Here is a 24,986-nt window from a genome sequence, read left to right on the forward strand (position 1 = left end):
TGCTTCACCAGGGTCTCCTTATACGCGCCAGCAGTTCTTTTTGTTCGTTGGGGGCAGCTCAGTAATCTGTTTTCTTTAATTCTCGCATGTTATACCTGAGTTATGTCTGAATAGCTGTACACTTTGCAATGGCGGCTGCAAGCGAGGCAGGCGCTAACCTTTATCAAAATAATTGAAGTTCACATTCTCATGTGAGATCTTGCACGAACTGAATCCTTGCGTGCTTTCAAGTATGGACGTTTATATAGATCATATGGAAATTCAATCATTTATCCAAGCGAAAAAATATATTATTCTCAGACGAAAAGCCACTTATAAATTAAAATATAAGGGTATGTATTACATGTTGTTGCTGCGTCACTATTGCCCTTCATTCTTTGATAATTTTGATTATAATAAAGTTTATTTGGAACATAAAATCCTGATAATTTATCAAAGATGGCCTTCTTGGATAAGCAAGATATTGTCTTATGCTAAATTCCTTTATAATAATGACATGTTGGAATTGTCACGGTAGACCTGCTGCTATTCACTTTCTCGATATTGGCTGTCTTGATTGCGAAAAACTGGTCGTTTTTCCGTCGTTGTCACCAGCCTGGCATAGCGCTTCTAGTTTCAAGGCATATCTGGGCTTTTCCGAATGATGCCTGACACTGCAGTAGAGTCGTTATTCACGACGGATAAAACGACATGTCGGTCTCTGGGCAGATTCGAGTTTGTTCTGCACGCAGGTTTTTTAGTAGACAGAGCTAGCTGGAGGTACCGTTTAGACACCCACATTAGTTTCATGTCAACTTTTTTTTTAAAGATAGTATAACCTGGAGGTTAAGCATGAGGCCGCTGTCCACAGCTCGCAAGTAGGTCCAAGCCCACGTTAAAATCTAGTTGGTGTCTTTTGGATACTTTCTCTACGCGGATACTTTCTCAACGAATTCTATTTTCCTATTGTATGGCAGGTAGTACTCTGCAAGGAGTACGTTTTCGTATGAAGATGAGGACGACTGGAATGCTACGCATGAGTAGAGCTCGGAAGGTAGTAAGGAGACAGTAAATAGGCAATTGATGGTTTTCACGAGGGCCCACGCGGACGTGCCTGCTTTTTTCCCAGGTGTGAGTGGTCGCAGGTGCGTTTGGCTTCTTATCGCTAGCCGCATGGATAAGACAAGGCAGGTGAGAAAAGCTTTCATGAAGGTAGTATTTTATATATGAATATATAAATACAGGGTTTTTGTACACAAAGGTTTGTGTACCATTGGTCGCAGTTAAAATATATCGGTACCAGACTTCCCGCAGGCAACTCATCGTCGAAAAACCGTGCTCCCCATACCATGTGTATTTGTCATGTTTTTATTGCAGCTAGGGACTGCAGGCGCAATACGAAATAATTTATTTCCGGTTGAGCTTGCGAATTAGTAAATAATATGGTAAAACGGTTGTGAAGGGCCTGTATTTGTGTGACTGATATTATCAATAGAGGGGGCAAGACGATAAAACCAGTTGTCCCGAAACTGGCATATACATGTAAGTGGACCCCGTATCTGGGCAAAGGCGCAGAGGTCAGAGTTGTTATGAGAACCAAGCTGGACCGAGAAGACAAAATTTTCCTACCAACGCATGCTCTTTTGGCTGGAACTGCACTTCGCTGCATGCCTCACAGACGACTATGAAATGCAAGCGTTGCGGTCACCTCGCTACTGGCAAAATGAATACTCCCTATCAACCTGGCTCTTTTCAACCGATGATGGGGTGCTCCTGCTCATTCCGGATACACTGTAAATTTGTTGAAATTTTTGAGCAAGTAAAGGAGGAAGAAGGGAAGGGGCAAGCGATGGAGTGATGAGGCGAGTAGCACGATATGTAGGAAGAAAAAATTAGCCAAGTTTGCCTCTACGACCGGGTTTGGAGTTTATTCTTTATTCATGCTTGTACCGCCTCATCGTTACTTTGCACCGTTCCACTAATAAGATTTGAATTACTATTATAACATATTAGCCCCACGTTTGTGGCAGCCTTCACCTCAATGTGGGCCGTGCTTAAACTAGGAACATCTATGCCCAAAATACTGACTTATTACACACCTGGCCTAACCCTCTGTACGCACTGCATATAAAGCAGTGGCTCCAAACCGTTTCCTTAATTTCTTTTTCTTTAACCGTTTTTTGCCACCAATTGTGTGTATAAATCAACCTTTATGGTGTTTGATCTGCATGTTATACTGTTTGAAAGAAGATGGGTCGAGAACCCAGTTCTACATGGACGTCGGCAATAAGATTCATCACCCAACAACGCATGAAGCCAAAGGGCATTTCTCAATGTCATAACTAGCTGGTTATGAAAAGCGTGGAGTGTCTGTCCTCGGCAGAGTCAAAATATTGCTTGATTGGGGGAATGATTGAGTTGGAGATGTTCAGGGTATTGTACAAAGGAAGTGGACCTGATCTTTTTGCTTGCAAAAACCACACGATCCTTGGCCGAAGCAGCAGAGAAGGTACCTGCGCGACTTTAGCCGTCAATGGTGTCTGTCGTGTTCTCCCTGACTCCATCCGTGTGAATAAATAGATTTGTGCTGCAATCCTTTTTACAAGCAACATCCATTAAGCGTTCAGGCAAGGCACTCCTATCCCTTATGTGAGCAAAATTGGTTCTTTTTTAATATCCCTTACTTAACTTGTTTTCGAACTTGCACTAACCGACTTCTATGAGCAATGGGTGTATTCTGTTCTTGTCCCTAAAACACTAGGCTGCAGGGTCAAGCACATTGAGGAAATAAGTTATCCAATCTGAATATCATTATATCGTCGTTATTTTTTATCTGCATTTGTGTGTTTTGTTGTATCCCTTGCATTCAAAACATAATTGGCTTTCGTTTGCAAAGCAATATCATATGTTCATTTTAATTCTTGCGTTCTGTTTTCCGACGCATCTTATTTTTCCACAAGTACATTGTCACCGCTAGCTAATGATCAATCTGGTTCTGCAATGATGACCCCCAGATCCGAACATAAATCAAAAACAACTGAATGAATGAAAAGAGACCAATGAATTCTTTTTAAATTTGTGTATTTACACTCTATTTACATATCTATTTACAAATTTACAGAGGAGACATGAATCTGAGAAATATGCCCAATAACTGTCCAGCGAATCTGTTCTCGTATTTAACTTCACTCCAGATCAGTGCACTTAAGTTTTGCCTATTTACAAACTCACTCGGTTTACAGTTTGGAGATTCTAACTCTTCAAGTCGGCAAATAAGCGAACAACTACAGAATTTACAAATAATACAGGTATTCTTAATTTGACTTACTTCGAATTGAGTGAATAACCAACAGTTAAGTTTTATACCAAATTTATTTAGTTGATGAATATGGAGCCGGGTTCTCCCTCAATATGTGAAAATAATACCGACGCTCTCGTGTCCAGCTAGTTCAGCGTGACTAGGAGTAGGAAGCCCCAGTTGGAGAACACAAGTCTCGTAGCCTTCTCTCAAGGATGGAAATGGAGTCCTAGCTAGTGCGTCACATGGTGGGGAGGGAGACGTCAAACCCAACAGTTACGGCCATCTATTAAAGTAAAATTCAACCGAATACATACAAGTATCGTGCCGACATTACCAACCATTCGTTAATACTCTTCTCAATTCTGTGACATTACTCATCTTTCTTACAGTATCCTTCAATAAATATACAGGTCAGTCAATTTTCCTTCCTAATCCAATCATCAGGTCAGCTATTCTTCTATCGACGTCAATGTTACAAAAAATGATGAATTATTTCCTCATACACAGCTTCGTTTATTTTCACAGTTAAAGTTGTAATAATTCAATAAGTTATATCTTCAAAGTTCAAAATATTTTCTTCAGTTTTACATTCCTAAGTACAAAATTCGTTCAACTTACGGTTATGTCCATCATAACTAGACAATGTCTAGGCTGATTGTTGCAGAGAAGGGGATCGGTTTCCTGACAGATCGTATTGGCACTGAATTTTGCCAAAACTCGATCTGATCGTGCCGGGACTGGAATTCTCCGGCCGATCGTCGCCTGCTGGATCAGGGACTTCAGCGAAGTTGACACCGGTCACAAATCTCTCACTCAGCTCAGCTTTAACTTTAGGATGTTGTCAGATTGAGAATCAAAAATCTTCTGCCTTCTCAATACACTTCTCTGCCTTCTCTCATACACACAAAACTCAACTCCAAAAAAACTACACCATCCTACGAATACAGATAAAGAAATTAGTGGGGAAAAAAACCGGACCCTAACACGAACAAAGACAAAAGTATGTTTGGACAATAACCATGGCCGGTGGTTTTACGTAATTCATAGCAACGAAACCGCGCGTCTCTCGATCGCGATTAAGACGCCCGATCCGTGATCGACGAAGTTCTACTGGCTGCTAGGAAAACAAGCGCGAAATTTTGATTGGTTAAAGAAGTGACGCGTAAGAGAGCGAGACTATTTGCTGCCAGGGGAGAAATTTAACAGACAAAAACAACAAATAAATAAAACTACCAATATTTTCAGAGGGATCTCAACATACATTACAGTCATTTCATCTGACGTTGTAGTTTTTTATTGTTTATTGTTGGAAAATCACCTCTGCGTTCAATTTTGCAGTTGTCTTTCAGAGTTTTTTTTATATTTCTTTTTTCTTAGTTGCACCTGTTACCAAGTCAATTTTTGTAGATCCACTTTGCGGTAGAACTCAGTAGTTTTGAGAGTTGGAATATGTTTTCTACGTCACATTGTTTTCTTGCGTTCAAAGCCTAAATTGCCCTATTTGCGCTAACTAAAATGCAGACCGGTGGGTATATACTGAAACCCATGAAATGCTGTTCGGTATAACGGTGCCTGCAAGCTGTTTAGTGCCTCAACCTGTCTCAAGGGTCTTGTGAAGAGGGTTGTGTCATTGTTGGTGAAACTCAGTGACTGATGACCAGACGAATACGCCCAATTCATCAGCGGAAGCTTGTGTCAGCTGATGGTAAAATCATGGTAACATTCCAGTTTGCTGATATCTGTTTCGTTTTTCCTGAGTAGCCTGAACACCAACCGCACACTTAAATGGTTCATATTTCAAGACGCAGACTGTACTGCTGATGGATGCGCATCTCGCCCTTCCCTTTCGTTCCACGAAGATGAAAAGTACCGGTACATGGATGGATTTTTTAGGGCCAAGTTTAGTGACGTTTTCATTGCAACGTTTCAACTTTTATTCGACATTCTTCAATCCACTGCCTTTCATTTTATGTGATAATTAGCACTGTTGACACCTCATTCGATGTAAGGCTACAGGTACACAGGAGACTGTGTGTTTGCACCCAATCAAGTAAGTTTGCTGCTTTTCATCCGTGAGCGGATTTTGACAAGCAACGGACGACGTTGGTTTATGTTCTAAAAGCAAACAGAAAATTCAACTGGGAGTCACAAAGAGACACGTGACTATATTCAGTCATACTCTGTCACATACCAATTTTGGGTGTGTTTTTGGCAGCCCCTAACCAGAAATGTGTTTGTGACGTCAAAGTATTAACCAGGACCATGTTAAGGGTTGCCAACGAAAACGAAGAACCAGAAACGCTTATGAAATCTGACAGACACGGACAGAGGCAAGCGCAAAGCAGACAGTACTACTAATGGACGTCATTTTCACTCGATATTGGACATGTTTCTCACCAGTGTTGCTCTCTCTTTTCACGGACGTTCTCGAAAAAATTATCTTTTGGATTCGCTGCATGTAACAACGAATTTTGAAATATATAATTCACCCAATTTAATTGTCTATTTATTGTGCAATATTTTAAATTGGCACTTAACCAACTCCAATATTTGGTTCTCGTTCGGTTGGAATAAGGACGTCACAGAGGCATAACCAAACACACCTTAGGACAATTCAATTGCACGTCTACAGCCTTGACAGCCTTTACTGTTCGTAAAAGTTACCGTCGAGACAACGTTGACAAAATTAAAAGAAAAGTTTCCAGGCCTTATATTTCTATTAAAAATGAAAACTTACCAAATCCACGATGAAAATAGACACCAAAATGTTTATAATCAATTATTAGTATTTTAATCAATGAATAATTGTATCGGCTGGGTTTCGAATCGGCAATCTTTTTGTTCTCTTACAGCATTCCATCTTTGATCTACAGCAACAGGTTATAGCATATTCGGAAATGGTATAATCATGCACCAATCATAAGAGAATTACACTGTAAAAGTCACGTTTCTCTGTCCCATAGTGGTGATAGTCTAATAACGACAGCCTGTGGAAACGCATAGTTTGATGGCTTGTATTCACTGCAGGAAACACGTAAGAGCAAGCTTTAAAATGGCAGTCACCAGATGTAATCAAGCTGCTTTTTAAATCATTATTTTGCACAGATGTGAGACAATATAAATGGGTTCCCGTTCACCGAAACCTTGAAATATCTTAGGTTAACCGTCTCAGACACTGAATTTTGCTGATCCACACAGGGGTGTGCCCATTCAACCACATTAAGCAAACATGAGATATTGCTTTATAGAAGAGAGGGCAATTGGGGGACTGCTTCAACATCTTACAATTTCCTTGGCACGCTGTGCGCCTATAGGAACCTTGACCGGAATAAAATGCTCTCAGCAAAAAACCTGTGCTGTACTTTTTACGACACACACTTATGCCTCTCTCTAGCCTCTTCCAAGGCGACGCAACTACACAACGCGACAGCACGACGGCTCCCTTGGGTCGTGCCGTCGCCGTCGTAAATTACGTTTCTATACATAGTGCCGTGACTCAGTTAGTAAAGATCTTGTTGTTGAACATTACACCTCAGCTTTGATTCTACTGAGTTCAGCATGCCAAAATGTGGCCATGGCACGTCGACACCTTTTTGATAAGATTGTGGATTAGCGTTCTGATATCCTTCGCAAAAATGTTTGGTTTGGTTCTTCAATTATGAAAGACATTGAAGAGACTGAGAAAGCGAATAAATTAGCAGCAAAAGTAACGAAGAGCTTTTCTACAACCAGGAAGGAGACGCGGTTTGCATAACAGGGGACGTCGTGGTGCCTTCAGCCGTAGTTCCTTTTGCAACTTCAATTGTCAAAGGGAGTGATGGTTCTAAACCGGCACGTAGCTTTCGCTTGCTCGAGCAGCAAAGTTCAAAAAACTAATCGACAAGCCACTCCTTCCAAAGGCAGGGCGCCTCAAATGCTTTCTTCATCAATGGTTTTTAGTGACTCAGGACCCATGGGTATTAGAGAGTATCCAAAGGTATCATCTCGAACTTCTCCAGACACCGGTGCAATATCACATTCCGGTAACAAAGATACAAAATGTCAACAGAAATAGAGTCAATGCTGGAAAAGGAAGCGATTACCAGAGAGAGACAAGTTGCAGGTCAGTTTATTTCTTCTGTGTTCTTCATTCCAAAGAAAAATGGAGATCTGAGGCCTATTTTCTATTTACGGCCCCTGAACAGATTTATTCAGTATCATCACTTCAAGATGGAGGGCCTAACTAGTGTAAAACGTTTGCTGCAACCTAACGGCTACCTAGCCTCCATAGATCTGAAGGACGCTTATTTTTCGGTACCAATACATCCGCCTCATCGCCAATTTCTCCAGTTTGTTTGGCTAAGACAGATTTTCCAGTTTACATGCCTACCGTTTGGCCTGTCCAGTTCTCCTTGGCATTTACAAAAATTCTAAAACCCGTCACAGCATTCCTTCGCCAGGAAGAATCCGTTGTGTGTTCTACCTGGACGATAGTTTAGTGTTGGGAGCTACTTTCAAAGAATGCATAAAGAATGCGCAACGGACTCCTCTGTTTCTACAGAGTCTAGACTTTGTGACAAATTTTTGCAAGTCTCATCTGGAGCCAACCAGCGAACTTGGGGTCCGAGCACATGACACTATCCCTTACACAAGAAAAGTTTGACAAAATTGCATATCAATGCCATCAAGTTCAGCAGTCCAACGACCTCACCATTCGCAATGTAGCGAGTCTTATAGGCCGAATGTCATCAACCATTCAAGCGGTGCTTCCAGCGCCTCTTTTTTATCGTTGCCTACAGAACGACCAGAACTGCGTTCTTCAGAAGAGCAAGTCCTACGAGTCGCCGATAATTCTTTCGGCAGACTCAAAGGAGGAACTTCAGTTGTAGACAGACTCCATTCAAGCTTGAAATGGTCACCGATTAGTTCAAGACGCCCCCGACCTTCTTCTTCAAACAGATGCATCGCTGGTGGGATGGGGTGCGTGCCTCGGCGAGACCCAAACGGGAGGTCGCTGGACGCACCAAGAACAGTTCAATTACATCAATTATTTGGAACTTCTGGCAGTGTGGTATGCGCTCAAGTCACTTCTGGCCTGTTGCAGCAACAAACATGTTCAGGTGCACACGGACAGCACTCCGACAGCGGCATGTATTTCTCACAAGGGAGGAACACACAACCAAGAGTTGTCACGTCTGGCAGATAGACATGATTTAGGGAACTCGGCAGAGCATCTTCTTGGATCGGAGAATACCACAGCGGACTTGATGTCGAGGCAATTCAACGACAGTGCCGAATGGTGTCTTCTTCCTCAAATTTTCTGGAAGATCATGGACAACTTTGCATGCCAACCAGAATTCGACCTATTTGCAACCAGGTTAAATACCCAGCTTCAGAAGTTTGTTTTGTGGAGACCCAATCCCATTGTTTGGGGTGTGGACGCTTTGATGCTGACCTGGACCGACATACTAGGTTACGCGTTTCCCCCTTTTGTACTGTTAGCCAGATGCCTTCAGAAAATGAGCAGAGACAGAGCAGAAGTAGTTCGGATAGCTCACGTCTGCAAGGCGCAACCTTGGTAACCATTACAATTGCAACTTACTATTTGAAACCCTGTCCTCCTGCCAAGGCGGTCAGATCTTCTACTTCTACCGCACAACCTGGAACAACACCCACTAGCACACAAGATGCAACTAGCCGCGTGGAGATTATCCGGTAAACCGTGGCAACAGGAAGAATTCCACCGAACGTGTCCGACAAACTTTTGTCATCCTGGAGGTAGAATACTCACAAACAGTTCAATTCTGCATGGAAATGCTGGTGTGACTTGTGTTCTAAATGGAAGGTTGATCCTGTTCAGGCATCTGTAGCAAAAGTGTTAGCCTTTTCACGGGAGTTGCTTGATAATGGTCTCCAATACAGGACACTAAATCCTTACGGCTCTGCTATTTTATCTGCACATTGTTTTGTTGATAGGAAGCCCATTGGTCAACATTAAATCACCAGATTTTCCAAAGGTGTCTTTAATTTAAGACCCCTAAACCGAGGTATAATACGACCTTGGATGTCAGTGTTGTTTCGAGATATCTAAATAAACTCTCTGACAACCGTCGTCTCAACATCATACAGCTTTCGCTGTATGATGATGTATTCGGGTGCTGTCTTCCCATGTTTCTGCTATGAAGGTCCGGCTTTGCTCCACCCACGCCAATAATCGGGTTTTGCTGCTGCCGAAAATCATTCACCGCCGTCCATTACGCGGGCATCGCCAGCATCGGATGATGACGTGGCGGATTCCCTATCGGTCAGAAATTCTTGCAAGATGTCCTCGTTTTCCATGTTTTGGTCGTGATTCTTCACTTAGTAACTGCGTTACTCACATGTGTGAAAAAAGTGGTAGTGTATCTTGTAACCACGCTAAATTTACACTGCATCAAACGATGCCCACTGGTGATTTGGGGGTACTCCAAACAAATCCACACATTGGCTGCCAAGCTTCTGTGAAAATAAAACTTTTATGCCTTCTTATATAAACACTCCTTTATCGAGAGGACACGGAGTTAGCATATTCCACTGTACTGTATCGTTCATGTGCACTTGTGCAATATTAAATATTGAATTTCGTCACTGGTTTTCAGGTTTTAGATAAATAAAACCAGGGCCGAAGCAGCTGTGTTTGTACACAAACACATTTCTCGTTACAATTGTAATTGTCACTTTGAGATAACCAGAGACAATTTTTTTTTTAGTATGGTGTTAATCTCTAATTTGTATTTTGAACGTCCATAATAGTTGGTCTTTTTTACGTCTTCTCTCACAAGGAAAGGTAATTTTAGAGTTCATAAAGAGGGTCAGATATGTGTTATTCTCTTACGAAAAGTCCTCAACATATGAAAAACAGGTCGGGTTAGAGAAACTTTTTCAATTGCAGTTGGCGGTCTGTCGGTGTTTTGCAGGGCATGACACAGAAAATGTGATTAGACTTAGGCAAAAAAAGCCTTCGGATTCTGGTGAGGAGATGGCTCCAAAAGCGATGCGGCGACGCAAGTTTTTTCGTTTTTACCTAAGTTGGTTTTCTAGAAATGATGTACGAATAATGTGCGATGTCCATCACCACTGCATGCGCACTTAACGAGGGATGCTACCAATTACAGCGATCATGACGTCGTGTGCCTGGGAGAAGAGTGTAACGCTTACATCCTGGATCTCTGTCCTACCAACACTATAATGGGCTGGTCCCCGCACCTTATTTAAAGCAAAAGTGCAGCTTGTGGGTGCACCACTACAAATAAATTCCCATAGACAGCAGTGATAAATCCCCATACTTCACAAATATTTTAAAAATACTCACAACTCTCACAGGTGTTCAGGCTGCACAGAAAAATGATGTTCCACATATCCTCTTTCATTTTCCTTTCAATTTTCGGGGGGTTGACCAATGAATTTTTGAGAAATTTTCACCAGAAGCAGACCACCCCTAAAATGCAGAAAATGTCCCTGTCCAGAAAAGTAGCCATTTTGAAAAACCCTCCCTCAGCAAAATGGCTCAAATAGTGCCACTTTTAAACCTGATTGCATCCAAATTGCTCAGAATTGGAAGCCCTGAGTCCGGCCCAGAGGTCCAGTCTCTTATTTCTTGAATTCCTCAGTTCCATGTCTCTCAGGACCCTCTAATATAGAATATTTTGAGTGTATAACTTTTATTAATGAGCTCGGCGGACATATTTCTGGCCTAATTACCAGGGTGCACCCTTGTACGTGTGCACATGACATATGACCACCTTGTTTGTCTGGTTCCTAGACGTAACTGTAAAATGTACCGGAAGTTATCTGATTATACACTCCCACAAGCCGCGTACAAAACGTCTAAGCCAAACAAAGTCCACCGCCCAAGCAGTTGTTTTCAGTAAAATGCTTGGCAGGGACACTCAGGTTTCCCTGTCGTGGTATCTGCGATGTTTAATTGAACAAGAAACCCAACACAGTCAGTATAGCCAATTAATATAGGGTTTTCTTCCCGGGATTTTTTGGCAAATTCTTAAACCTTGCACTTTATTTCTGGCGCCCATAAAATATGTAGGGAGACACAACTCTTGAGTTTAGGCATCAGTGTTTTCATTCTTTTCCCCCTGAGTTTCTCTGTTAATCTGTCTTCAACTGCCCTGGTAAAATATTGTGGCACGCGTCCAGATATCAACCGGTTCCCGTACATCAGGTCCGTAGCGTATAAACACGTCATCCGTGGCCGTGTGTTGTTGTTGTTGTTGTTTTTTCCAATTGCTTCGATACACAGGAGTTGCTAATTGGTATTTTGTAGACCAATCTCTTTTGTAAGTGTAGTTTCGTTCCCTAGCAATTCGTTTAACTAGTGACAGAGGAGATTTTTAATCCCCTCAGCTCTATTGTGTAAGATGTGGGCTCTCCAATTCAATTCCAGGTAGGCCTAGATTTCATACAGTCGTTTGTTACGCTGACGGTCCGCAAGACGTCAAGACGCAGACAGTGGCGGAAGAGACGCCGTGCAACGTAATTCCACCAAAAATTGAACTCAATAGCTCCTAAAACTCGGAAAACTTTGGCCAAAAATGCTCTTTTAGGTGGAAGTGTTGCCTCTTGAAGCCAAACTGATAATTTGTTAACGGTCAGCTATTTTGTTGCCGATTGGGACTGCATATGCTAGTAATAAGGAGAAAATAGGCAAAATGAGTGGTATTAAGCGATAGGAACATCGCTGAATACGTGCGTGTTTGTACCAGGCTTTACTCAAGAAAGGCATTTCTTTTGGGATTACCGTTGGTGCCGGTCAACTTAGTAGCAGCGTCCGCGTGTAGGATCATCTTCCATGTTTTGACCCATCCGCAAATGCACACGTCCTCGGAAAAAATAAGGAAAATACAGTGTATCTACATGCACGTCATCCGGTGACAAGCGGTTAATTAAACAGCGCCCTTTTGACACTATAAATTGGGAGAGTCAATACTGGAATGCAGTTTTTCCTCTCGACTTGCACGGTAATGCAGACTATTTCGATGTAATGAACCTGCTGAATGTCCGTGAGACAGACATACAAATAAACATAAAACCTTTCATGCTGCTATGTTTTATTTCCAGTGAAATTACATGGTTCGAGTCGGAATAAATAAAAGATCAAGATCCGTGAGCTCCCCATAATGAAGGAAACATGCAGTACTGGGTGAAACGGTAAAATGTTGCGTGATTAACAATATTGGAAATCTTCAGAATCTTTAACCGTCCATGAGAAAGAATACTGCTGCGAGTAGCCGATGGAACAGTTAAAATGGAGATAAGTTGGTACACAGGTGTGGCATTACACATATTCTGAAATTAATTAAATAACCAGTAATTGACACACAGATTGAGAAACTGCATGTTAATTTCATCTAAAAATGCGCAACATGATTATAATGCCATGCCGGCCATACGTTTCGTGACTTACATGTTATAATATTTTTCTAACACTTCAACAGAATCAAGTCAAAGTTAATTTAATTAAACGAGAAATGTAACCGTGTTTGAAAGACGGTTGAAACGAGAAATAGAAGTTATGAACTTGCCTCATTGCAGTATTATACCTACAGGTGATAAGTAGACCTATAACTGCTTCCAAAAAGTGCCAACAAAAAACAACTCCAATCGCTTTTACGGAACACAAGTTTGAATTCCATCAACATAAAGCAAACTCGCTAAGATCTGAACATAAAATTGGCCAAAAGTGAAGACACCTTCGAGCAATACCATGAATGGTGTACTACACACTGCTTTTTCTAAAAGAAGGTTTTTTAAGGGGAGTTCTTCTATCAAAGTTTTGTTTCCATTTTAACAGGAGATTTCCTGCTAGAAAATCGACCCCTTTATTATACATGGAGTTTATGAAAAAGCTGTTCTCGTCTTTTCCGTGCCTGCATGGGCCCCCACTCCTAAAACCAGTTGTTTTAACATAATTTCTTCGATCCAATTGTTAGGTTTCACTTTAATTAGACGTATTTTTTAAAATAAAAATCGTGGGCGTAAATCCTGGAGGGATGGGGATATATATCCCTCACTATTTAAGGGTGGGGGACGAGTCTGAATCTTCCTCCATCCTTTGTCGTGAGAGAAAAACATTCAAGGGATACATTATGTCTTTTTTGAACTTCCAAACGACCAAAATACCACTCATACGGAAAAACAATAAAAAGTAAACAATGTTCCACTCTTATGTAAGATTCTGTATGTAATACATAATGACAGATGTACATCTGTGTCATGAATATTTCCTCGTAAAATGATGTCTACCGTCGGCAACACACCCCCCCCCTTTCAAATTTACATGGCTGGGCAAGTCTTCCCCCACAATTCCCGATCACTCGACCCCCCATTTTCGGCACAAATTTACGCCACTGATAAAAACTGACCATTTTGACATATTTTACGAGGAAGCCATAGCAAGAACCTTTCAGCTTGAAGAAAATAATGGGCTTTGTGCACTAGACATCGTTACTACGATGTTAAAACATCATACTCTTCTCATCTGAGAACTAAGGCAGTTTTCTCTCTCGTAAAATAAAAGTCATTTGTTCAGAGTCTACGTATACCAAACACCAATTAGAGATTGACAAAGTTTATCAATAAAATCCCCGTCACCATCTTTTGTATTTACTGAATTAGAATGTAATCGAATCTTATTGCGGTTATTTCGTTCACCTAGTCTTGTTCCTTTTTAACCGTCGGTTTTCTTCTTGTAAATATTGTCACTGCGGTTAACACCCCACACCACGCACGAAAGAGACTCGATTTGTTTCAGTCTCCCTGAGATCTTTTTCCAGCTTGTACCCCAGGGTGTCCCTTCCGACACGCCCACTCGGTAGTAAATGTTATTGTTTGAGTTCACCCCGTAAATCATATCGGCCGAACTGATGTATTTCAACTTGCCGGCAATATGCTTCCAGCCGCTACCATTGGGATCTGACGGGGGGTCACCGTAGGTACCCACCCGGTAGTAGATGCTGTCGGCCGAATTGACACCCCACACACCCCCGCTGCCCACCGAGATCTGCTTCAGCCGCCCATTCAGTTTCAGCCAACTGTCCCCGGCTGGATTGCAATTGCTGGCCCCAATGCGATGGTAGATGTAGTCGTGCTTGTTGACGCCCCAAACGTGCCCCCTTTGGCTGACACTAACATGTTTCAAAGCACCAGGAATCCGAGCCCAATCTGTACCCTTCGGCTTAGTGGCAGATATGCCCCGCCGATAATAGATATGATCATGAACGTTAACTCCCCAGACTACGTTTTTACCAACATCCAGCTGTTTCAGAGCGCCAGAGACCCCTACCCAGACCTCGCAGGTTGCGCTCTCTTCTTCCCCGTACGAGTTGCCTTTGTAGTATATCTGGTTTTTGTGGTTGACACCCCACACCCCTGAATTACCAACGGAAACGTGCTTCAAGCCCCCGTTGATTCGTGTCCATGATGTGGTAGCTAGACGACACCCGTTTTCGCAGCTTTGCGGGCCGAGTTCCTCGCCCATGATACACAAGGCCCACAGCAACCTAAGGAAAATAACGACGCTGTTTCTGTTTTATGGGCTCCCTGCCAAATACCCAGTACGCTACCAATGTCAAATTATAAGACGGTCAAGTAAAGGGTGCAGTGTAATCGTTAGCCCTGTTGACCAGAGGAGATGGCCTCAAGTAGTTGCCAGCCGTCTTTATTTATTTATATCTAAATGTAATAATGCATGAACTGGGAGTCGACCCTTCTCATCTTAGACAGTGGGCATGGGAGATGCATTTGGGGGGAATAATTTTTGAAATTCTCCACATCCAATGGGTACCTCGGGAAATTCGAGACGATTAGATTGCCATTTTTTTCGTTGAAGCAAGACGTTAAAATAAGATGTGTTCTTCAGACGCCCCAGTCGTGTTTTCCCATCAGTAGCACCTAAAACTATGGCCGGCCGTTGGTACAAAAGTAATCCGGTAAGTCAAAAAATGTTGAAAAACCAACGTAGCTTTCAGAACCAGAAATAATAATACATAATGTCAAGAATATGACGAGTCCAAATAGGTCATTCAGATTTTCAGTAGGTATTTCAATATACAAACAGTTAAATCAGATGTCCACTGGGTGGGTCAGATATCTACACAGAAAAAACAAACGTCCACCGGGGAAACCAAATGTTACATGGTGCTTTCAAATGAGTGGATGTTTGACATTATCATGATTTTAGGTGATACTTTTTTAAATTGTTACTACATAAGGTCTATTTCGTTTCTTTAGCCTACAAAAATCTTTGAAACGCCTTCCAGATGAGGTAGTTACTGTCCATTTCAAAAACTATTCCAAAATTATTTTTAAATAAATTTTTACATAGCCTTGCCACTTCAACATAGTCCTCACCACAGTTATGTGCATTGTAAAGTCTCTGCTTTTTAGCGTAGGGAATCTTCTTGTAATGCATATTGTGCTTCACTTCCAGAGTCTTCAACACGATAGCTACCTATTTGCTTGGGATATTTGAATGACCAGTGCCGTATTTGATGCTGCACCTATCAGCAAAGTTATGCACCAGTGGTGACAATTTTCTTCATGTGGATATATGAGTTCCATATTGACATTTGAATTATCTGTTATTTGATATTTACGTAGACTTTTGCTCTGGCTCTAACCTATTGTGTGGACATTTGGTTAGCCTATGGGGATTTGAAATACCTAATTTGGAAATGGGAAAATGTTTATTTTAAGCTAATTTTCGGTAAAGTTGAAAAGCAACCAGAAAATGATATTTCTGCCAACTTTGGCCGCCTTTACAAGTTGTAGGCAAAATGAAAGGTGTCTGTAGTGCCTCACTTGTTTGTTTTGTCTTGTTTGGGGGATGTTTTGATGTTATTTTTTCATTTTTTGTTTTATTGTGTTTATCCTCTGTTGTTGTCAAATTGTTTGTCAGGTCGGACTTGATCGATGAAATATTATATTTCAATAACAATATCGATAAATTTTCACCTCACATCAATGGATATAGTTATCGACGGCAGAGTGTTCATAATGTAACTTACCACAGATATTTGAACACCATGGCTGATCGGAGTTTAGGCCTATAGAGGAAACTTAAGCTGGAAATCTGTTGACAAAAATAACGAGAAGTTTTCACTGATTCATTTATTACAGGCACTGGCTCACTTCAGTATGACAGTTGCATTTATTACGGTAACTTAAACGATAATCCTAAAAACCAATGACGGTATTGTAGTGCTGTTTTTAGAATATGTGGTGTGACGAGGCTTGTTCCATTGAGGCACACTTGCTATTAAGATAGGGTGTCCCACAAAGATTCACTGTTACGAGTGTTATAACAGATCTCTAATTTTCCCGCTGCAAACAGTGACTGCCCTTCTTGAATGTTTGCTAACAGCCTAAACGACGGTCAATTACATTATGTTTTGTTTGTTTCGCATATCGGAGTCGAATGAATCGCAAGTGCCCGAGGTTTTAGGACGATAGGTAGGGGGTATATGCTGGAATTATCGACTCGTTACAGGTGACGGAAGGCTGAATTTTCAACTGCAGATTAACTTATGGCACACACTCTGGCGGACGTATATTGAAAATGTATGGCGTGCAAAAAAAACATTTCATCCAGAAATAGAGATATCTCAATTCTTAGACGTGCCAAGTTAGCATGTATTTTACCTATCTCTATTATTAAGAGAGATAACTCTAATAGAGTTACACAGATCTCTCTATTAAGTTTCCGCTTCCGAGCTCAGCAGGTCGCCCTCGGCATTTTGTGTTTAAAATTCTATTATCTTGAGGGGTTTTGAATCGTGTCTCTGTATGTAACACAACCCCCTGGTTCAGTGAAAGTTTTTAGGTTACGTTACAATGACCTTTCTGTTGACTAAGTGTGCGGGACGCAAACATATCTCTATTAAACAGGACGTACAATGAGTTCTGCTCATGAATATGCAAATATGCATAAGCATAAAAACCAAAAAAGCATCAAAATATGGGTTAAAACTGCAAAACAACTCTGGTACATCAAGGTGCTCGGTGATCATCGCTCCCGGTCAGACTAACAAAAGTAAACATTCCAAAATGCCTGATTGCTGCCTGCAGCTTAGCCAGACAAGTGGGGTCAGTAATATCGTAGCAATATGTGTTGTGTTTTCTTTGCAATTAGCTCCAACTTATCGCAGTGACCAAGATATAGAAATAAAAAATATCTAACATTGGATTTACTTTTGTTGTCGTGAATGTTATTTTTCATTAATTTATTTGTTTATGCATCCTGTATATTGGCCCTAGAGGGACATCGCTGATCGTCCATTTTGACGTCAATATTTGCGACCATAATTCAGGACTTACTCTGCAGTCGCAAATATTGCCTTAATTTTTTCCAGCAAGCCAAGAAGGAAGAGAAGTTGCTCAGTTACAGACTCAGCTTTTGCTTTTTAAGCCTTGTGCCAAAACTGCCCAGCTGAATGACGACTGGAGAGCAAGTTGAAAAATTTAGGTCTGCGATTAAGCGTGCGCGTGAACACTTCATTTACGCGTAGATTGCTGAAAAAAAAATTGCCGCAATATTTGCGACCGCAGATAGAACGAGTTGTGAATTTGGTGGTGGATATTGACGTCAGTATTCGCAAGTGAAGAGCGAGTCATGAATTTTTGTGGCAAATATTGACGGCAATATACACGACCGAAGTGCGGATCGTAAATTTGATTGCAAATATTGACGTCAATATGGACGATCGGTGATGTCCCTCCAGGGCCAACATAGTCCTGAGCATAATAGGCACATATGTGTCAAATAAGAAATGAGACTGAGGGGTGCCCCCCCAACATGTCCAATCGCTATACACACTCTAGACTATTGTTACCTAACACATCCCTTAGATGTCTAAAAAGAGTTCCTAAGATTCCAATGAAACAATGACCAACACAAAGCAGGGGGTTCTCTACGTGTCATATCTTGCGTCATATGCGCACATGACGCACGTTTTTCTACATGGCCTCCTTTCCCGTCTACCATCATGATCATGGGAAACAAAGGGGGCTTTTGATTGTGAAACGGGTGGTGCGTAGCAAGCGTTCGCCGCGCTCGGGCTATGGACGTACAGGGCATGCCAGAAAGTGGCAAGTGGCCCGATGTTGTAGCCCGGGTAGTTCAAACTCCTTCTGTGTCATTCCTCCATGCTATTTTTCATACTGATTGTAGATCCTGAAGTACAACAAAAGACCCTCCGAGGCCTGGACCACCTGTCCAAGCTGTGCAATTCAGAAAGAAAAGGGCTTTAAGTGCGAGGAAATAGTATTGAATAACCATTGTGACTGCAATAGAGGGACATCTCCCTGACGGCCTTAATTGTCACAAAAAAATTCCAGTTCGCGATTCAGTTTAATTCAGATGTCAATACAAGGCAGGAGAAAAATTTATGACTTCTTCATGTTCACCGAATTCTCTTCTTTTTCATGCACATCTTAGGGCTCACATCAATAGTTACTTTCCTTTCTGACTGCATTAACATACATCGAATTTTTTTCTTCCTCGGGGAATGTTACTTTCAGAAATACATGCAAAATGGTAATCTTGATAGGTACGTTTCCAGCGATGAATCTTTTTGGCATTGAATGTAATTTGCTGTCCTTTGTCAGAAATTGGAACCAGGTATACTACAATATTTCAAAACCTGCACCGTAAACTAAACCTTGCGTCTTTTACACAAAAACCCACATTCAAAATAAATTGTTACTTGCTTGCAAAAGGCAATTTACAACGTAGAACACAGACTCTAAAAACATGTTTGTCAAATTCAGATATTTTAACAATGCACATTTAAGCGGTTTCAAGAGTAATTTAAAAATATTCTACAGGAAGGGTACTAACTATCTGAACTCTGGTCCGACTTTGGTCTTCATAAAGGAAAGATTAAGAGGGAAAGCAAAACGTGCACCCATTTTAACCCTGGCATGTTCGCATGTAACTTTACCCCATTATTCTAAGATCTGAACCAAATGGCTCATCTTGGTAAGTAAGCCCTGTCTTGCAAAAATTAATAAATTCCCCAAAGTGACATCAAATTTATCTCTTGCGTAAGCTGCTCATATTCAGTTGGGGGCCGTGGTCCAACTTTACGATACATTTTATGAACAAGTTAGAAGTGAGGAATGAAACACACCAAAACCAAATAACCAAATTCAAATTAGACTCACGTTTGATCTGAGGTCGAACTGACGTTGCAGTGTTGAATCGAGTGACTGTCGCCCAGTACCTCACTGCTGGTTGTGTTGCTCGGATCGACAGTTCAAAGTATAAATAGACACGGCAGTCTTTCGGTAATCTATTGAAATGCCATCGTCAGTTGTTCAGTTGTGACGAACATAGCGTGTGGGTGGTAATGACTCTCAAACCACTCCCACAATTTGAAATTCATGAGGATGTTAGCGAGATGTCGTTGCAACAATGCCACACCAAAATAAGGCAGACAGGGAGATACAATGTAATCTTTTTTCAATCATCCCGTGAAGTTACTTTTGTCGACAAAGTTTTGAATAATTGTCCAGTTAATTGTACGTTCTTTAAATATCGATGCTGATGCAAATCACTTACTTGACACAAAAAGTAAATTTTGACCCCATAACGCTTACAGCAACTCATTGACGTGGATGATTCAGCTCAACGTTCAGAGCACTCTGGTGGCTGATGTTAAACAGTGAAAGACATTGTTTCCTCACGTTTCATTTCCGGAGTGACAAAACTATATCAGTTTGAACATCAGATGCTAACAACCAGAGTTTTATTTATTATTAATAATTTCTGGAAATGACACCTAGGATTCCTCGGGTAGTAAGTATGGATTGCGTTTTGCTGAGTTTTAGACCATTCCTTGCCTGATAAGGTGTCCGAAGTGGTATTTAAAATCATGTTCTCGTTTCATATTTGCCCTAGATCAGATAAATCTATATGCGTATATTACAAGTTATAGCTTATCGTTGCAACAGTTTTTATCTCATGTTTGTGACTTTTCGCATGACTGCAACGGCAACTGTACTTGTCACTTTGAGATAAACAGACTTACTACCCGTTTGTTAATTTTTGGTATAATTAACCAACGTCCAATATGTCAAGAACATGCAGATGTGATGTTACATGAAAAGCACAAGCTGTCTATTTGTGAAAAACATAAAAAACTATGTGTAGATTTGGTGCACTTTCGGAAACGTTCAGTTTTGTAAAACTTCATCACTGTCTGTACAAAGATCCATTTTAATCAACACAAAGAACATGTTTTATCCAGCATATCCTAGTTAGACATCGATTCCACCTCTTTACATCTACGGCACGCGGTTACCACCTCCCTGTGGTCCCATGTTAACACAGGATTTGAAAAAAGTAGCTCTTACAGTACAAATCCAATGTTTATAACGAAGTTGTTTGTTGTAGAGATCTTGAATAACGAGGAACCTTTAACCCTTTTAGCTCCATTGTGCCAAATAGATACAAGTAACACACCCTCTGTACATACCACAGTGCCTGATGAGCACAAAAATTTGCAATCCCTGGGCTTCCGACGTTCGACTAATGGAACATGGTTTGCAAAGTTTCAACCCAATGGGACATGTAATTCACGATATATAGTGCTTTAAAGAGTGCCCCTTTAAGGTCACGTGACTTGTCAACTGATGACGTGATTGTGACGAACTTGGACAGAAACTTTTTCTTGCTTGTGGCCTCAGTGCGTGTCCCTGACTCGAACACAGTCAGATCAATAAAAATGCAAAAGCAGTTTTTCTGTTGAAAACATCTAAAAAACTCACATTTAAACATTCAAGATTTGAAAAAAACACGCACGTGATGACGTCATCATGACAATTATGGTGTTGGACTATCCTGAAACATTTGTCGGAAGGTTTGCTAAGTGCAAAGGCAATGGAATTTCCAAAATAAATCACGTAATGACGTCATCATAACGAATTTCTTCTAGGACCTACCTGACATGAATATCTAAAGGTCTACCAAGCCTGAAATCAATCTGACGTATGAAATTGTCAACGTCCTATGCCACAAAATAACGTGTACAAACCCAATGGAGAAAAGTCTGAAAAAGGAAAAAAAACAAGACGAAAGGTCATCTGTCTGTTGGGCAACAGAACAGAGGGCTGTTTCGCATCCCTTTCTTATGTTCAACAAAAAAATCTACTGCAGAAATGTGATGGCGTAAATCTGTCATTATGACCCTTTGCATCCAAGGTATCAACCCAATCAAGCATATACTTCAGGAAATAACGTGTTTGAAATTAAATGTAATCTGACTCCTCATCTGATGACGTCATCAACACATATGGTACATTTTCGTCTAGAACACTTCATTTTCTTGTTATCTGCAACGTTTGAAATCAATCGGATATGTACAGATATGTACTTCAGGAGATATAGGGCTTTAAACAGTGCAACTTTAATGTCTCGTGACTTTTCTCCTGATGACGTCATCATCAGAAAAGGTCAATATTCCTCTAAAGCACTCCCTCATCAAGATATCTGCAAGATTTGAACCCGATCGTACATCTCAGTACTTCAGGAGATATAGGGCCTTAAAGAGTAAGACTGCTCCTTTAATGTCACGTGACATCTCAGCTGATAACTCTTCATCGCATGAGATCAATAATCCTCTATTGCACTCCCTTTTCTAGACATCTGCAAGATTTGAACTCGATTGGACATGTTCTTAAGGAGATATAAGGCTTTAAAGACTGCTCTGTTAATGTTACGTGACTTGTCTCCTGAAGACGTCATCATCGCATCAGGCCAATATTCCTTTAAAGCAATCCTGCAAGATTTGAACCCGATCGGGCATGTACTTCAGGAGATATAAGGCTTTGAAGTTTACAGATTTAACGTCAAGTCACTTGACATATGATGACGTCATTGTGACGATTTCCTTCTCGGACCTTCTCTAGCTTTTAGTCTAAATATATAACCAGTCAGGCCTGTAAGAGTACCGAAGTATGACTGTTAAAAAGTGTACAAAAATATTGGGAAATAATAAAGATTCAACAATCAATATAAAATAAAGTGATGACGTCATCATGACGTCAAAATTAAGGCAATGATTTTGCATCATGGTCTTTGTCGGCTGTAACTTTGATGAGGATCAAAGATAGTCAAGTTACCAAAACGAAGCCTTGAAAACATGTACAAAGTCAATAGGCTAAAATAAATATTAAAATTCAATAACAAATCACTTGATGACCTCATCATGACCTCATTGTTCTATGCAAATCTTTGAACTAAGGTCCTTTAATGATGTAAGTTTGATGAAGATCTAAAGTTGCAAAGGACCAAAGTCGATGGCAGAAGAAACCGTGCACAAAACAAACGGGCTTTTGGTCAGAGGAGGAAGAAGAAAAGAAGAAGAAAGAAGAAAAAACAGAACAAAAAGAATTCCTTTTTCGCAAAATAAGGCCAAAAAAAATTAACGAAAGCAATAGTTGCTTCGGCAGTGAAGCTAATGACAGTCATATGCGAGAAGTCAGACGTACGCGATGAAAACTGTTGCAACAACAATTTTTTGCATATTTATCTGATCGCATGTGAAACCAGAAAATGATATTAAAGTACACATTCTACAAAATTCTTCAGGTTAACGTTAACTTAACTCTTTCAATCGAAAATATTTGACACAATCGCATATTTATGAGAAAACCGATCTCGAGTTTTAGGACCTCCCTTATCTGGCACCGGTAACCGTTCTTTCGACGAAATCAATAATACAAGATCAAAGAAAGGTTTTAATGGAAGAAGTGCCAACAGCACGATACCCAGCATGGTATGACGGTAAAGGAGGACCCCCTAATGTAATGCACAAGCCGTATACCCTAAGGCTATTGTGCCTCTACTGCAACCCCTCGGGATCTGAAAGGGATTTCAAAGATTCCATCAACATGTAAAGGGGAATTGCTTTTTGTGTGATTGTGTGCGAATGGTGGGGCTCACACGTCTAGCCAAGGTCTAAAAATAACTTTGTACAGGTGTTTTTACAGGCTGCCAGGGGTCACAGGGTCATTGCACGGAGTGACTTGTGAAGTGTACTTGTACGTTGTGGTAAAAGGTGGATGCAATAAAGGGAGGAAAGATGGTGGAGGGCCTTAAAGCAGCTGTGTAACTAACCCTAATTTTATTTCCTTCACTGGAGCCTTTGCTGAAATCAGCGAATATTGATAGCTTATTGCTACAAACCAAAAGAAGACACAATAGAGGGGTCCCCCTTTGCTGCATATCTTTCATCATAAAGAGCACGTCGTACTTAAGTCACGCTGCACAGCTCAGACAGCATGTGCAGACATAAAATTCTTGTGCAACGGGCATCATTCTGCTCTTTGTTGCAAAGACTGAAGTTCTGAAAAGGAGTGTTCATGAAGTCACCAACGTTTTATGATATTGGCGGTAGTGCCTAACAAAGTTGATGTAAGTTCAAGAGTCCAATATTCGAAGATGAAGGATATGACGATGGTAGGTTCAACCATAGCCTCGCGTCAGGAGCCTAGCAAGACACATGGTGCTCGTGGAAAAAACAAAGAGAAAAAAAGAACACAGCTTGAAACCTTTCTTTTTGAAGTAATTTTCTTCAGTTTTCTGGTCTCGCTTGATCATTTTTTAAAAATTATTTGGCGTTAGAGAAATCTTTTACGCAGTTTTTGATGTCTTGCAAAGTGCTCAAGATTTTTGGCAACAACACAAACATTATAAAATAAAGACCTGAAAATGTGAACGTTTTTTTTTTAATATCTGAAAATGGTCTGAATGGGGCTCATGTTCTGTTTCGTTGTGTTCCCAGTATATGTACGATAATGGATCATTATTCATGTGAATGTTATATTTATAAGAACATCATACTGAAGGATCCATACATGGATATTTCGAATTCAGACAGGGAATAGTCGAATATCTGGAGTGGTGGTCTTGACTACCACAAGGCATGTCTCTGGGAACTGCAGCCAGTAAACTGTGGGAGGAATTTGTTGTCAGGGAGATACTGATATGAATATTTGATTTGCCGGATTTGAACAAGTCTACTCAAACTACAGAGCTCTGCATTCCTACTGTTAATATGCACTTTAGATGCAGCAGGCTGTAAAGTGCGAAAGTTTTTCTAACCAGCTCTTGTGAAGTGCCAGAAAACTAACTCTTCCAACTCGAATTCATCTGACAAGAATTTCTATTAACAATCTAAATACATTATCACAGTTTGGAGTATTTACAGCAGATGGCTTCAGCCACTAGCCTCGCGACGGTATGTCACCAAATAGAGCTAGCGCTCTTATTGACTTGGTAAACCATTAGTTTGTAGTGCCACTCAGAGTTTTCTGTTTGCTTTTCATGCCTAAAATGTACCGCCACAAAGTACAGTCGATTCCATTCAAGTAGTCACAAAATGTTTCAAAAGTAATTGTCCGTTATATGCAAATGCTCTAAATACTATAAAATGCCTCAAGTGTTAATGGAATTGCCTAGCTTTCTGCCCGCGTATCAGCCAGCCTGCCAAGCGAGAGATAGTTTAATTGATGCCCGCGCAATCAATCGTAGCCGTAAGGATTTGTACATCCTCTGGCGTAACTACATGCAAGTTCTGTGGAAATCCAAAACTATCTCAAGCCCCCACTCCTCCTCTTTTCCGTCAGAAAAGAATTGTTAACTATTCTTAGAGACATTTAAAGAGACCGGTTC

General features: G+C 40.8%; 1 protein-coding gene and 2 long non-coding RNA genes across 3 annotated transcripts in view; 1 reads left to right on the forward strand and 2 right to left on the reverse strand.

Moving 5' to 3' along the window:
• Positions 1–82: 82 nt before the first annotated feature.
• LOC147796812 (uncharacterized) overlaps positions 83–24,986 on the forward strand; it is a 37,370-nt gene continuing 12,466 nt past the window's right edge. Inside the window, exons 1-2 of the long non-coding RNA XR_015427625.1 lie at positions 83–857; positions 957–1,170. This is a non-coding gene — a long non-coding RNA (uncharacterized LOC147796812). The remainder of the gene's footprint in view (positions 858–956; positions 1,171–24,986) is intronic.
• LOC147796813 (uncharacterized) lies at positions 3,333–8,412 on the reverse strand. Its single transcript, XR_015427698.1, has 2 exons — positions 3,899–8,412; positions 3,333–3,563 (listed from the first exon to the last, which is right to left on the reverse strand). It is a non-coding gene; the product is annotated as an uncharacterized LOC147796813 (long non-coding RNA).
• On the reverse strand, positions 12,344–19,620 carry LOC110980754 (uncharacterized). The gene is made up of 3 exons (XM_022237702.2): positions 19,475–19,620; positions 16,318–16,382; positions 12,344–14,811 (listed from the first exon to the last, which is right to left on the reverse strand). Exons 2-3 carry the CDS (start codon positions 16,335–16,337, stop codon positions 13,980–13,982), a joined length of 852 nt encoding a protein of 283 aa, XP_022093394.2. The 5' UTR covers positions 16,338–16,382; positions 19,475–19,620; the 3' UTR covers positions 12,344–13,979.

The sequence above is a fragment of the Acanthaster planci genome, linkage group LG14 (genome assembly GCF_054643075.1).
Source record: "Acanthaster planci isolate LZ-2023a linkage group LG14, COTS_SCS, whole genome shotgun sequence".
NCBI classification, from domain to species: Eukaryota; Metazoa; Echinodermata; class Asteroidea; order Valvatida; family Acanthasteridae; genus Acanthaster; species Acanthaster planci.